This window comes from Dermatophagoides farinae, chromosome 5, assembly GCF_024713945.1.
Source record: "Dermatophagoides farinae isolate YC_2012a chromosome 5, ASM2471394v1, whole genome shotgun sequence".
Lineage (NCBI taxonomy): Eukaryota > Metazoa > Arthropoda > Arachnida > Sarcoptiformes > Pyroglyphidae > Dermatophagoides > Dermatophagoides farinae.
In genome coordinates, this window is record NC_134681.1 from 2,288,051 (window position 1) to 2,299,249 (window position 11,199).

Sequence of the window (11,199 nt, forward strand, 5' to 3'; positions counted from 1 at the left end):
TTATAGTGTAGATTGTATTGATGATATTTTGTGATCATAATAGTAGAAGGTATTTTGGATTTTTTTTTTCGGCATGTGTCATTTCATTGAATCATTCGCATAGAGAATCTGGTTTTGAATCCCAAATAAAAATGAAAAATTTCGAATCGATCCATCATCCTAAATGATACATACATAATACAGATGAATGATGTGTTGTCAAAGTGTTAGGTTTGTATGCGTGGGTGTGTTTTTTTTTTGTTACCCCCTTTTTCATTCATTTGTTCACCGCTAATAATGATAATAATAATAATAATAATAAAAGAGGTCAAGTCCACTATGTTTTTGTTTCATGAGAATTGATTTTCATGCAGCTGGCAGCATATTTTTATTCGTTCATTCTCAAATGACCAATGAATGGTTATCAAAAATAAAACACACATATATATACATAATCCAAACATGATGATGATGATCGTCATGACCTGAATGACCCTTACATTTCATATATTATTATTATTATTACCCGTTTGTTTGAAAATGAACGATTGGACACAGACCATTTGAATGAATGAATGAATGTGAGAGACAAACACGCGTATGACACACGAATATTTTGCTGGCACGTACAAACAACTGTTCAATGAAAACGTGTAGCACGAGCCAATCCTTTTTTTCTATCTAATACATAAAAAAAAAATTTTTGGTCAAAAATCTAGACCAACGGTCATCATTGTTTGTGTGTTGGTTGTAGGCCAAGTTTAATGGACTCGACTAATATTTCACAACACGCACACACGCCAACAACAATTACATTTGGATATATATTCGGTCAACAACAACGACAACAACATCTGGTTACGATGAAAGGATGAAACTTTAGTTCTAACAGAAAAACAACAATTTGGTCATCATGGTCAGAATTCTTTTTTTTTTTTTTTTTTTGATCGGACGATGACAACGCCCACGTTAACCATGATTAAGTTGCAAGCAAACAAAAAAAAACGAATTAAAATCTGATGATTTTTTCCCATTGTTTGTCGATGTTTTCGTGTTTGTTTGTTCATTGTGTTATTAAAAAAAATCACAAAAATGACTCTTAGGTTTTTTATTAATTCTCACATTTTAATCATCATTTTTTCCATCGCACTACTCTCTCTGTGTGTGTGTGTGTGTGAATCATAATGGTTTTTATTTATCGGTCTGCCCGTCATCAACATCGTTATTATATTTGTTTGTTGCACGCGAACAGCTTTCCAGAAATTTTAGAAATGAGACTGAATAACAAAAAAAAAACATAAAATTCAAAATCTAGATATGAACAAAATAATAAACAACAACAACAACGACAATAACAACAAAATCTCACTCCTACGCTTTTAATATTGGCACAAAAAAAATCTCAACGATGAAAATCTCTATCAAATGTTGTTGTTGTTGTTGTTGATTTTTCTGGGCACTATGCAGCCCCAAAAAAACATTTTCGATGACCAACGACTGTCCGACATCCATTGACCAACATTTCGGGTGGAAAAAAAACTTTACTTTGGAAATAAACAACATTATTATTATATTATCAAGTCGTCAACAACAATCTATTGTTATCCACACACACACACATAATCTTTCAATTCAAAAATGAATACTGTGATTGATTGGATTCAGATTTGAATCAATTTTTTTTTTCATCACGGAAATAAATTGTGAATTGAATTATTGATCCTAAAATCTTATCGTCGTTGTTTGTTTGTTTGTTTGTTTCTACATACATACATATATACTCCCACACTCGGTCATACACAGATGGAAAAAACAACAACAACAACAACCTTGGACAATGGTGAAAAAACAACAACAACAACGACGACGACAACGAAATGGAAAAAAAATCTGGACCATATAGATTTGTGACCTAGAAAAATCAAAATGAAAACAATCAACAAAAAAAAACCCAATGGTAATTTGTAGAAAATGATTTTTTTTTTGTTTTCTCTGTCTATGATTAATGATGAAAATTTTATTCTGATTTAGTGCCAATTTTTTTTCGAAGGTGGTGGTAGGGGGAGATGAGAAAAATCCCAAATATGAAGATTGATCGATTCTTTTTCGGATTTTGGTCAAATTTCTGAAACAAAATCCAAAATGGGTTAATTCAAGAACAGCAACGAAAAAATTGCTCAAAGTAATTTGATATTTACAACAGCAATGAAACCAGCACTACCACCGCCAAATGCAGAATCATCCATCAAATGTAATGATAAAAAACAAAAATTCAATCATTCATTTTTTCACTTTCAATTTTCCATCTACGTTACGTGTTCATGTTTTTTCAAAAAAAAAAAAAAAAATCAAAACGGATGTATGTTGCACACCCAATGATGATGATTATCATCACCCAAAATAGTCATGTTACACTCTCAAACACACACACACAAACTTTGTATTTTATCGGCTTTGTATTATATAACACCAAATGTTATGTTTTTTTTTTTTTTGCTACAATAACAACCAGAAAAAAACGATTATTATAGGCCTAGGACCCTGGTATATGTGTGTGTGTGTGTGTGTGTGTGTGTGTGTGTGTGTGTGTGTTGGACTAGGAGGGCCAGACTATTCCTGTATCCATGATGATGATTCATATGATGTGATTATTATGATGTAACACATGTGTGTATTGTGACCACAAACACATGAAATTTTTTTTTTTCGATTTCAAAAAAAAATTTTTTTTCATCTTTTTCAATCACACAAAATTCGGGTGTGGATCATCATCATCATTATGGTGACCTTTGTACCGAGGTTGTATATCATTATTATTATTATTAAGTAGTAGAGAAATGAAGCCACAACATTTGAAATTTTTTTTTTTGCCCCAAACCAAATATGAAACAAGTGGTAGCCCTACCTGTGTGCGTGTGTGTGTGTGTGTTTGTCAATCTTTAAACACGAAACACTCATACACACACGCACACACACCTTAAAGAAAAATGGCTCGAAGAAAAATGAAAACCTGTTCTATGTGTACGATAGAACCACTACCATTTATTTATTCGTTGATGATTTTTGTTGTTGTTGTTGTTGTTGTCCGTTAACGAGAATTTGTTTCATCTTTAAATTATTTTCATGGTTTTTGTTTTTTTTTCTGGTTGATTGTCGTTACTTGTTATATGTCGTCGTGGTATTTTCGTTTGAAAAGTCATCAAATTCATCAATAAAAATTGAAATTTAAAAAAACTGGATATTGTGTGTGTGTGTGTGTGTCCATGGGAAAAACTAAAAATGCCATCCGCTAAAATGACATGGATTATCGTTTAAATTTCCCGTTTGTGCAGGTGTGTGCAGGTGTAGGTGTAGGTGTAAGTGTGATATCTTCGAAATCATCTGAAATGAAATGAAAATTTGCTCATTTATCCAATTTAAACAAATCAAAAACTGATGGTGATGGTGAGTCATTCTCATCGCTAATTGATCGGCATCTTTCAAGGTAAATTTCAAAATGATGATTTTTTTTCTTTCTTTTTTAAATGATATTTTTCTACTGATGATAAACAATCGGTCATGACCGCGCTTATGTGTGTGTGTGTTTAGGTTCATTCGCCTTGTGTAATCATCATCATATCCTGACTATTATTGTCAATTTGGATTCATTCGACCAGATCCATATTTTTTAGTCTGTATTTGTTTGTGTGTGTGTGTGTGTGGCGGTATTTAATATTGAAAAAAAGGTAACAAATGAAAACGAGAAAATTTCCGATACCATAACAACCAACAACAAACAATTCAATGGTTATTATACTGGATCAAACAAAACACAATCATTAGTAAGTAGAATATAATATTTAGGAATTTGAAAAAAAGAAATGAAAAATTTATTGTTTCTCACCATTTTTGTTTTGTTCAACGATGACCACACCTTTATTAGTTATTTATTTTCATCATTTTTTCCATTTTTTTTGAATAGATTTTGTCATTGCTCACTCATCCTATTGTCATCGTTTGTTTATTTATTTGTGTGTTTCAAATTGTCAATCGAATGTATCGCCAAACTATTGTTATTTGCCAAAAACAAAACAAAACAAAACACCACCTGGCCACCACCATCTAAATTGTCAATAATTTATGCCAAAACAACAAACCGAAACAATTTATCAATGTTGATATATATTGATTGATGCTGCCAGATCAAATTTGTTCTGTTGTGTATTGTGACAAAAAAGAATTTTCATCATCATCATCATTTCATTTACATTTCAAAAAAAAAACGTAACAGGTAAGTTTTGCTATTCATTTTCAATCGATTTTTATATCGTCGCCGTTTTTTTTTAAATTTTATTTAGATAATTTTCATTCGTAACAAAATAAAAACAAAAATGGCCAAATCAATCATCAAATCATCACCATCGTCATGTTTTTCTTCAATCATATTAGCGATAATATGGCTGATAGCCATCAATGGATACACATCATTTGCATATGAATTTAAATGTCCAAAAGATTGGATTGAATTCCGTGGAAATTGTTATCAATTCATTAGATCACCAACGAAAAATTATGAAGAAGCAAATGAACGTTGTTTTATTTATAATGCATATTTATTATCAGTGTTATCCACTGATGAACATCAATTCATCACCGATTGGCTCCGGCAAAATGATCCATTACATATGAGTTGGTATACATCAGCATTAGATACAGGAAATAATGCTTGGCGTTGGAATGTACCGGCTAATCGTTTAGGTGATTCTTCTGGTTCAAGCTCAATATTTGCCGCTACAAGCAATATTAATAATGATCTACAACAACAAACATCGATATCTATGAATAGCCCAATTATTAATCATCATCATCAGATAACAACAAATCATCGTGATCTTAAATATTATTCAGTAATTGCTGCATTATGGTTGCCAATACAGCAGCAACTTGATAATCAACAGCAATCACAGCAGCAGCAACCGAATTTAATTGATCCATGGATCAATAATCAACAACGTATGAATGGAAAAAATGCTGTATATAATTTTTCACAAACATTAAATCGTTGGGGTTTACTACGAGTGAATGGAAATGAATATAATGCCTACATATGCAAATTACGTAAAGAAGATGTTAATTTTGCCAATGCAATTGAACGTAATATCGATTATGGTGTTAATGTTATTGATCCGGCAAAAATTCCACGTGGTCCACGTTTCATTCATGAACCAAAAGATGTTATATTCGATGTTAGTGGTCGTAGTCAATTGAATTATGCAACATTGAAATGTGTTGCAGATGGTTATCCAACACCGACATATAAATGGTTCAAAGAAGAATATATTGATAACCAGATACGTTCGAACCAGATCGATCCATTATCTGATCGTCGTTATACACAAACCGATGGTATATTGATCATTGATAATCCACAAACTGATCGTGATCGTGGTAAATATCATTGTATTGCTGAAAATCGTTTTGGATCAATCATATCGCAAACAGTTCAATTAACATTTGGTTATATTGGAGAGTTTACTAAAAAACGTTCACCTGATTATGGTCGTGAATATTGGGGAAAATCAATTTCATGTGATCCACCTAAACATCATATTTGTAAGGATTTATTTTGTTTTGTTTTTTGATTGAAAATTATTATTTTTTTCCTTTAGCTGTCAGCTATCATTGGTCACGTGATTCATTTGAATACATTATCGAAGATGATCGTCGTACGTTCGTATCAAGAGATGGAAATCTTTATTTTTCTTCATTAGAAAAAATTGATCGTGCCAATTATTCTTGTAATGTAAAATCATCAATTGCATCAAGTGGACGTACTGGTCCATTCTTTCCATTGATTGTTGATTCAGCATCATCATCGCAGAAATTATTGTTTCCGAATCATTTTCCAAAAATTTTTCCAGAAATCAAATTAGCCGGTTCAGAAGTACGATTAGAATGTATGGCATATGGTTATCCGGTACCATATTATAATTGGACCAGAGAAGGTTTAACCACACAGATGCCTGAAGGACATTATCTTGCAAGTTTTAATCGTGTATTAATAATACCACAAGCAAAAGTTGAAGATAGTGGTGAATATGTTTGTACAGCGACATCTGGTAAAGATTCTTTGCCGAAAAGTGTACAATTATCAATACAATCATTACCGGTAATATTACAACATATTGGTAATAAAGTTGTTGAACGTGATCTTTCAGTATTGACATGGGAATGTCAAGCATTCGGCATACCATCTGTTAGTTATACATGGTATAAAAATGGTGTTGAAATATCCGATCGAAATAAAATGACCTATTTCTCTGAAGAAGATCGAAATCGTTATGAAGTACGTGGAAATATGCTCCTGATACATGGTTTGATTCCCGAACGTGATGAAGGAATGTATCAATGTCAAGCAACCAATGAACTTGGAACAGCATTCTCAAGTGGTCAGCTACGCATCGTACAGATGGCACCATCATTCCGTAAACATCCTATGCCCACTGAAATGTATGCCGCCGAAGGTGGAAATATAACAATACCTTGTGTACCCGAAGCATTACCAATACCGGCATTTGAATGGCAAAAAGATTGTATGATTAGAATTGATTTTTTTCCACATTTTATTCATTTTTTCTTTTCGTTACCACAGTCAATCGAATATTGATGGATGATAGAAAACGTGTATTGCCGAATGGATTCCTCACTATTTCGCCGGTACATCGTACCGATATGGGTGAATATACATGCATTGCACGGAATTCACTAGGAACTGATCGAACACGTGGTATTCTACGTGTATTTAATCGGCCAAAATTATACATTCGGCCAAATCCTGTTTATGATCTTAAAATTGGCCAATCTATTGAGCTACCATGTATGGCTATTACTGATCCACAATTGGATTTAGCATATAAATGGCAACATAATGGACTTAGAATCATTTTCGATAAAATGCCACAATATTCAATGGGTAAATTTCGGATGATTATTTCTTCATTGATACTCAATTTTTGTTATCATTTTCCATTTATTAGCTGGTATCGATGGAAATCTACGTATTAATAATCTTACATTGGCTGAAACAGGTGAATATGAATGTATAGTACAAACGACAGTTGGATCAACATCAGCTACTGCGAAAATACAATTATATGCTCATCCTGGAGCTCCGGGCGCCGTATTAGCCGATGATATAACCGCCACATCGGTTCGTCTTCATTGGAGTGATGGATCCGATAATGGTCGACAGATTGTTGGCTATCAAGTTGAAGGCATCACTAATCATGATAGCGGTTGGCAATGGTTAGCCAATTCAACAGAATTACTTAATCTATACACTAAAAGTCATGATAGTGGCCGTACAATGGTTTATCTACGTGATGTACTTTCGCCATGGTCAACGTATCGATTTCGTGTTTCCGCCATGAACATTATCGGTATGGGTCCACCATCAGAACCAAGTCCATCATATAATACAGAAAAAGCAGTACCATTTAAAGCACCAAGTAATGTTGGTGGTGGTGGTGGTAAAGCTGGTACATTGACCATTACATGGGATCCATTGCCACCGAAAGATTGGAACGCTCCTGACATCTGGTATCGAATTTTCTACAAGTAAGTCAATTGATTTTTTGCATTTTTATTATTTTTTAAAATGTCATTTCATTTCATTTTATAGGCCAAATTCTTCGTATTATGAACAACAGCCTTTTATTGATAAGAATCTAACACATTTAGGCAATATTAATATGTATACAGTGAATGTTGGTGAAGAAAATTATTATCAAGCATATTTTGTACGAGTTCAAGCAATGAATTCTGTAGGTGCCGGTTCGATAATTAGTGAACCAACATTAGTTTATTCGGCAGAAAGTATGCCACAGATTGCACCGGCCGGTGTAAATGCATTGGCATACAATTCAACAGCATTGAATGTAACATGGTCAAAATTGGATACAAGCCGTGAAAAGATGCGTGGCCGTTTGATTGGACATCGTATAAAATATTGGAAAATGAATCAAGATCCACAATATGATGCATTAACATTATTGAAACGTGGTCCAAATCCATGGGGATTGATTGTTGGTTTAATGCCCGATACGGAATATTATATTGCCGTTATGGCATATAATGAAGCCGGATCCGGACCAGAAAGTGAACCATTCTTGGCACGTACATTTAAGGCTGCACCACAACAACCACCAACATCGGTAAATGTTACCGCTATTGATTCTCGTTCCGTATTGGTCACTTGGCGTGGTATTAGTTCATTAACAAATGCTGAAGAACCAATCAGTGGCTATAAAGTACGTTATTGGGATAGTGATCGACCAATATCACGTGCACGTGAAATAATCAAACCATTAGATGGTAGTGATTTACGTGCCATTATCAGTGATCTAATACCGGGAAAAGTATATAAACTTCGTGTACTTGCATTTAGTAATGGTGGTGATGGTAAAATGTCACAACAGGTGAGTAAACAAAAAATTTTTTTTCATTTATTTCATTTCAATTCAATGCATAGATTGAATTCAAATTAAGCGATGGTATTGCGTCACCATATCAGATGAATAATGTTGATGGAAGCGAAAAATTGTCACAAATATTGTTGACATTATGTTCATCATGGATACTATACATTTTTCATATTTATTCATGAGCTTTTTATTCTGTCCAATTTCCAGCCATTCAGCTATTCAATCGATCTAGAAAAATCATTTTTTTTTATTTTGTATATGTATTTATTCTCCAATTTGAATGTCACAGTTTTTTTTTCTACTATCAAATCAAAGGACAAATGGAATGAATGATGACACACCAACCACATTGATTGATCCTAGTCGCAGCATAATTTCATGTAATTTTTTTCATTTTTTTTTTCTTGATGACACATCAGTTCACACACACACACACACACACTAAATGATTTGTCAGATTTTTTTTTCAAAATTGATTTAATTGATTCATTAACACATTAACTACTACCACTACTACTACATATTACTGACAAAAGAAATGAAAATAAAAATGCTCAATATTTTTTTTTTCTTTGAAAATAATTATATCGATCAACGATTCAATTGATTTGTTGGTATCATACGAATGATATCGTTTAGATTTAATTGAATTTTTGGTCGATTTCCAATCGATTCACGATAACGATCTATTGATTGTCGTTGTCGTCCATTTGAATCTAATACTTTATATTCGATTGTATCATCCGTTGATGGTGGTGATATTGGTTCAACCGGTGCTATAACCGGTGGTCCACGACGATTCATCAATATGTCCAATAATTTTGCCAACGTACTGGTAATGTATTCAATCAGATTCGATGGACCACCATTAAGCCAATTGCCTTGGGTGAAAAATTCGTTTATCACTTTCATCCATTGATTAAAACGATCATAACGGCGGCGTGTACCGTCCGGTAATTGTGGCCGCACTGGTTCCGAATCTGGTTCAAATGATTCTTGAGCTATTGAAATTTCAAAAAAAAAATGGTCATTGATGACAATCAAAAATTTTACAATTAAAATCTAATGAATGACTGAACCTATACCTTGAACTTGTGTCGACAACATCAACATTGAAATCAGCATCGTCATCAATATTGATCCAATGAAAAAATGGTGAATAAATTTCGATGACATTTTTTTCAAAGTGTAAAAAAAACAATAATACAATAAAGATATCGAAATATTCAGATGATTACGATAAGAATTTTGATTATCAAATGATTATCAATCAGTCGTTTTAAATCACAGTAGTTTTTTTTTCAATCAAGGACACATATTTATACATATCGATCGATTATGATTGGTTGAATGATGATGACAAAACCACCATTCATTAATTGTCATCATTCTGATTTCACAACATTTAACCGAAATATATAATTTTTGTATTTACAGAATGAATGAATTGAATGTTGAAAGATGGAAGTAATAATCATATTCATCATTTAGCACGTGTGCAACAATTTTTTCTTTTTCTGTTTGTTTGCACACTTGATTTGATCTACACACACACACACACACGGACAATACATTAAATCACATTAGTTAATTTAAAAACTGCTTTTTTTTCTGTTTTTGATTCGAATTGATGACTAAATGCGAATTCGATAATTATTATTCCCTGTGTGTAATATTCATAATCACCATTGTTTTATGAATACGTTTCTCATGCTTATTAATCATCAAATGCGGGATAACAAAAAAAAAAAAAATTTTTTTTTCAAGGATAAATTTGGTTTCACGCAATCATTTATTTATTGACAATTTGATGATAATTTTTTTTTATTATTAAAATTTCAGCTGATGTATTTGCCGAACACTAGATGGCAATAGATCACAAGTGAGATTTTTGTTTTTTGTTTTTGTTCGGTGGATGGTTGTGATGACAATAACATGGCATTATTGATTGATTGATTGATTGTGATTGATTATGATCGAATTGTGTGTGTGTGTGTGTGTAAATCAATTGCAGATGAATTCGTGAAAAAAAACATCATCATCATCAACAACAACAACCAAAAATGAAACTAAACTGACCAGAAAAGAAAAAATGGAAAAATTAAATTAAATTAAATTGATTGATTGATTGATTGTCCTGTACAGATAGATTATTTGTATGACAAAAAAAAACAAGAAGAAGAAGCAAAAATGTTCAAAGAAAAAACTAGCCTTCAATCAATTAAGTGTGTGTGTGTGTGGTGTACAAATTGAATTTACTTTTTTTTTGTTTGTTATATGATCCATTATTGTCCACATCCGTTCCATCATTATCATCATCATCATCATGGTATGTAGTTCATATTTTTCTTGTCTTACATTTCAGCTTAATAATTCTATTCATCATCAGTGATGGATCATTTCCTATATCCTGTTTTGCAGAGTTTATCATTGTTGTTGTAGGAGTAGTAGTTAGTTTGAGTAACATTTTTCCGTTTCTGTTTGAAAATGACCATCATAATAATGATGATGATGATGATGATGGTAATCAAGATGGCTCGGATGGACACAACATTATTTCTTTCTTTATATGGCCTTTATATCTTTATATTATATCAGGCCAATTTAATTCAATTTCTAAGAATTTTTTTTTCAATTTTCTTTTTTTTCGCTGGATCCAATTTCATCATTTATATATTGATTTTTGGTGATATTTTAGAATTGTGTAAAAAAAATCGTAGGTGGAGGAAACTTTTTCCCGGGAAATTTTGCAGACAAT

The 11,199-nt window shown here is 32.4% G+C and overlaps 2 protein-coding genes across 3 annotated transcripts; one reads left to right on the forward strand and one right to left on the reverse strand.

Annotated features, from left to right (window-relative positions):
- The first annotated feature begins 3,053 nt into the window (after positions 1-3,053).
- On the forward strand, positions 3,054-9,020 carry Cont (Contactin). Of its 2 annotated transcripts, XM_075731506.1 has the most exons (9): positions 3,166-3,463; positions 3,568-3,800; positions 3,941-4,249; positions 4,317-5,571; positions 5,628-6,551; positions 6,611-6,931; positions 6,996-7,575; positions 7,640-8,435; positions 8,489-9,020. In XM_075731506.1, exons 4-9 carry the CDS (start codon positions 4,350-4,352, stop codon positions 8,621-8,623), a joined length of 3,978 nt encoding a protein of 1,325 aa, XP_075587621.1. In that variant the 5' UTR covers positions 3,166-3,463; positions 3,568-3,800; positions 3,941-4,249; positions 4,317-4,349; the 3' UTR covers positions 8,624-9,020. The 2 variants fall into 2 exon arrangements, with proteins under 2 accessions (XP_075587620.1, XP_075587621.1); XM_075731505.1 differs by lacking the exon at positions 3,568-3,800 and having other exon boundaries at positions 3,054-3,463.
- LOC124489934 (uncharacterized) lies at positions 8,900-9,731 on the reverse strand. The gene is made up of 2 exons (XM_047052364.2): positions 9,527-9,731; positions 8,900-9,442 (listed from the first exon to the last, which is right to left on the reverse strand). Exons 1-2 carry the CDS (start codon positions 9,615-9,617, stop codon positions 9,033-9,035), a joined length of 501 nt encoding a protein of 166 aa, XP_046908320.2. The 5' UTR covers positions 9,618-9,731; the 3' UTR covers positions 8,900-9,032.
- Between the last annotated feature and the right edge of the window lie 1,468 nt (positions 9,732-11,199).

Coding starts and splice junctions, on each gene's coding strand:
- Cont (XM_075731505.1), top strand. CDS start 4,350: ATGGCCAAATCAATCATCAAATCATCACCATCGTCATGTTTTTCTTCA. Junction 6,932..6,995: donor AATGCCACAATATTCAATGG/GTAAATTTCGGA, acceptor TCCATTTATTAG/CTGGTATCGATGGAAATCTA. Junction 8,436..8,488: donor ATGGTAAAATGTCACAACAG/GTGAGTAAACAA, acceptor TTCAATGCATAG/ATTGAATTCAAATTAAGCGA.
- LOC124489934 (XM_047052364.2), bottom strand. CDS start 9,617: ATGTCATCGAAATTTATTCACCATTTTTTCATTGGATCAATATTGATG. Junction 9,443..9,526: donor GTTGTCGACACAAGTTCAAG/GTATAGGTTCAG, acceptor AAATTTCAATAG/CTCAAGAATCATTTGAACCA.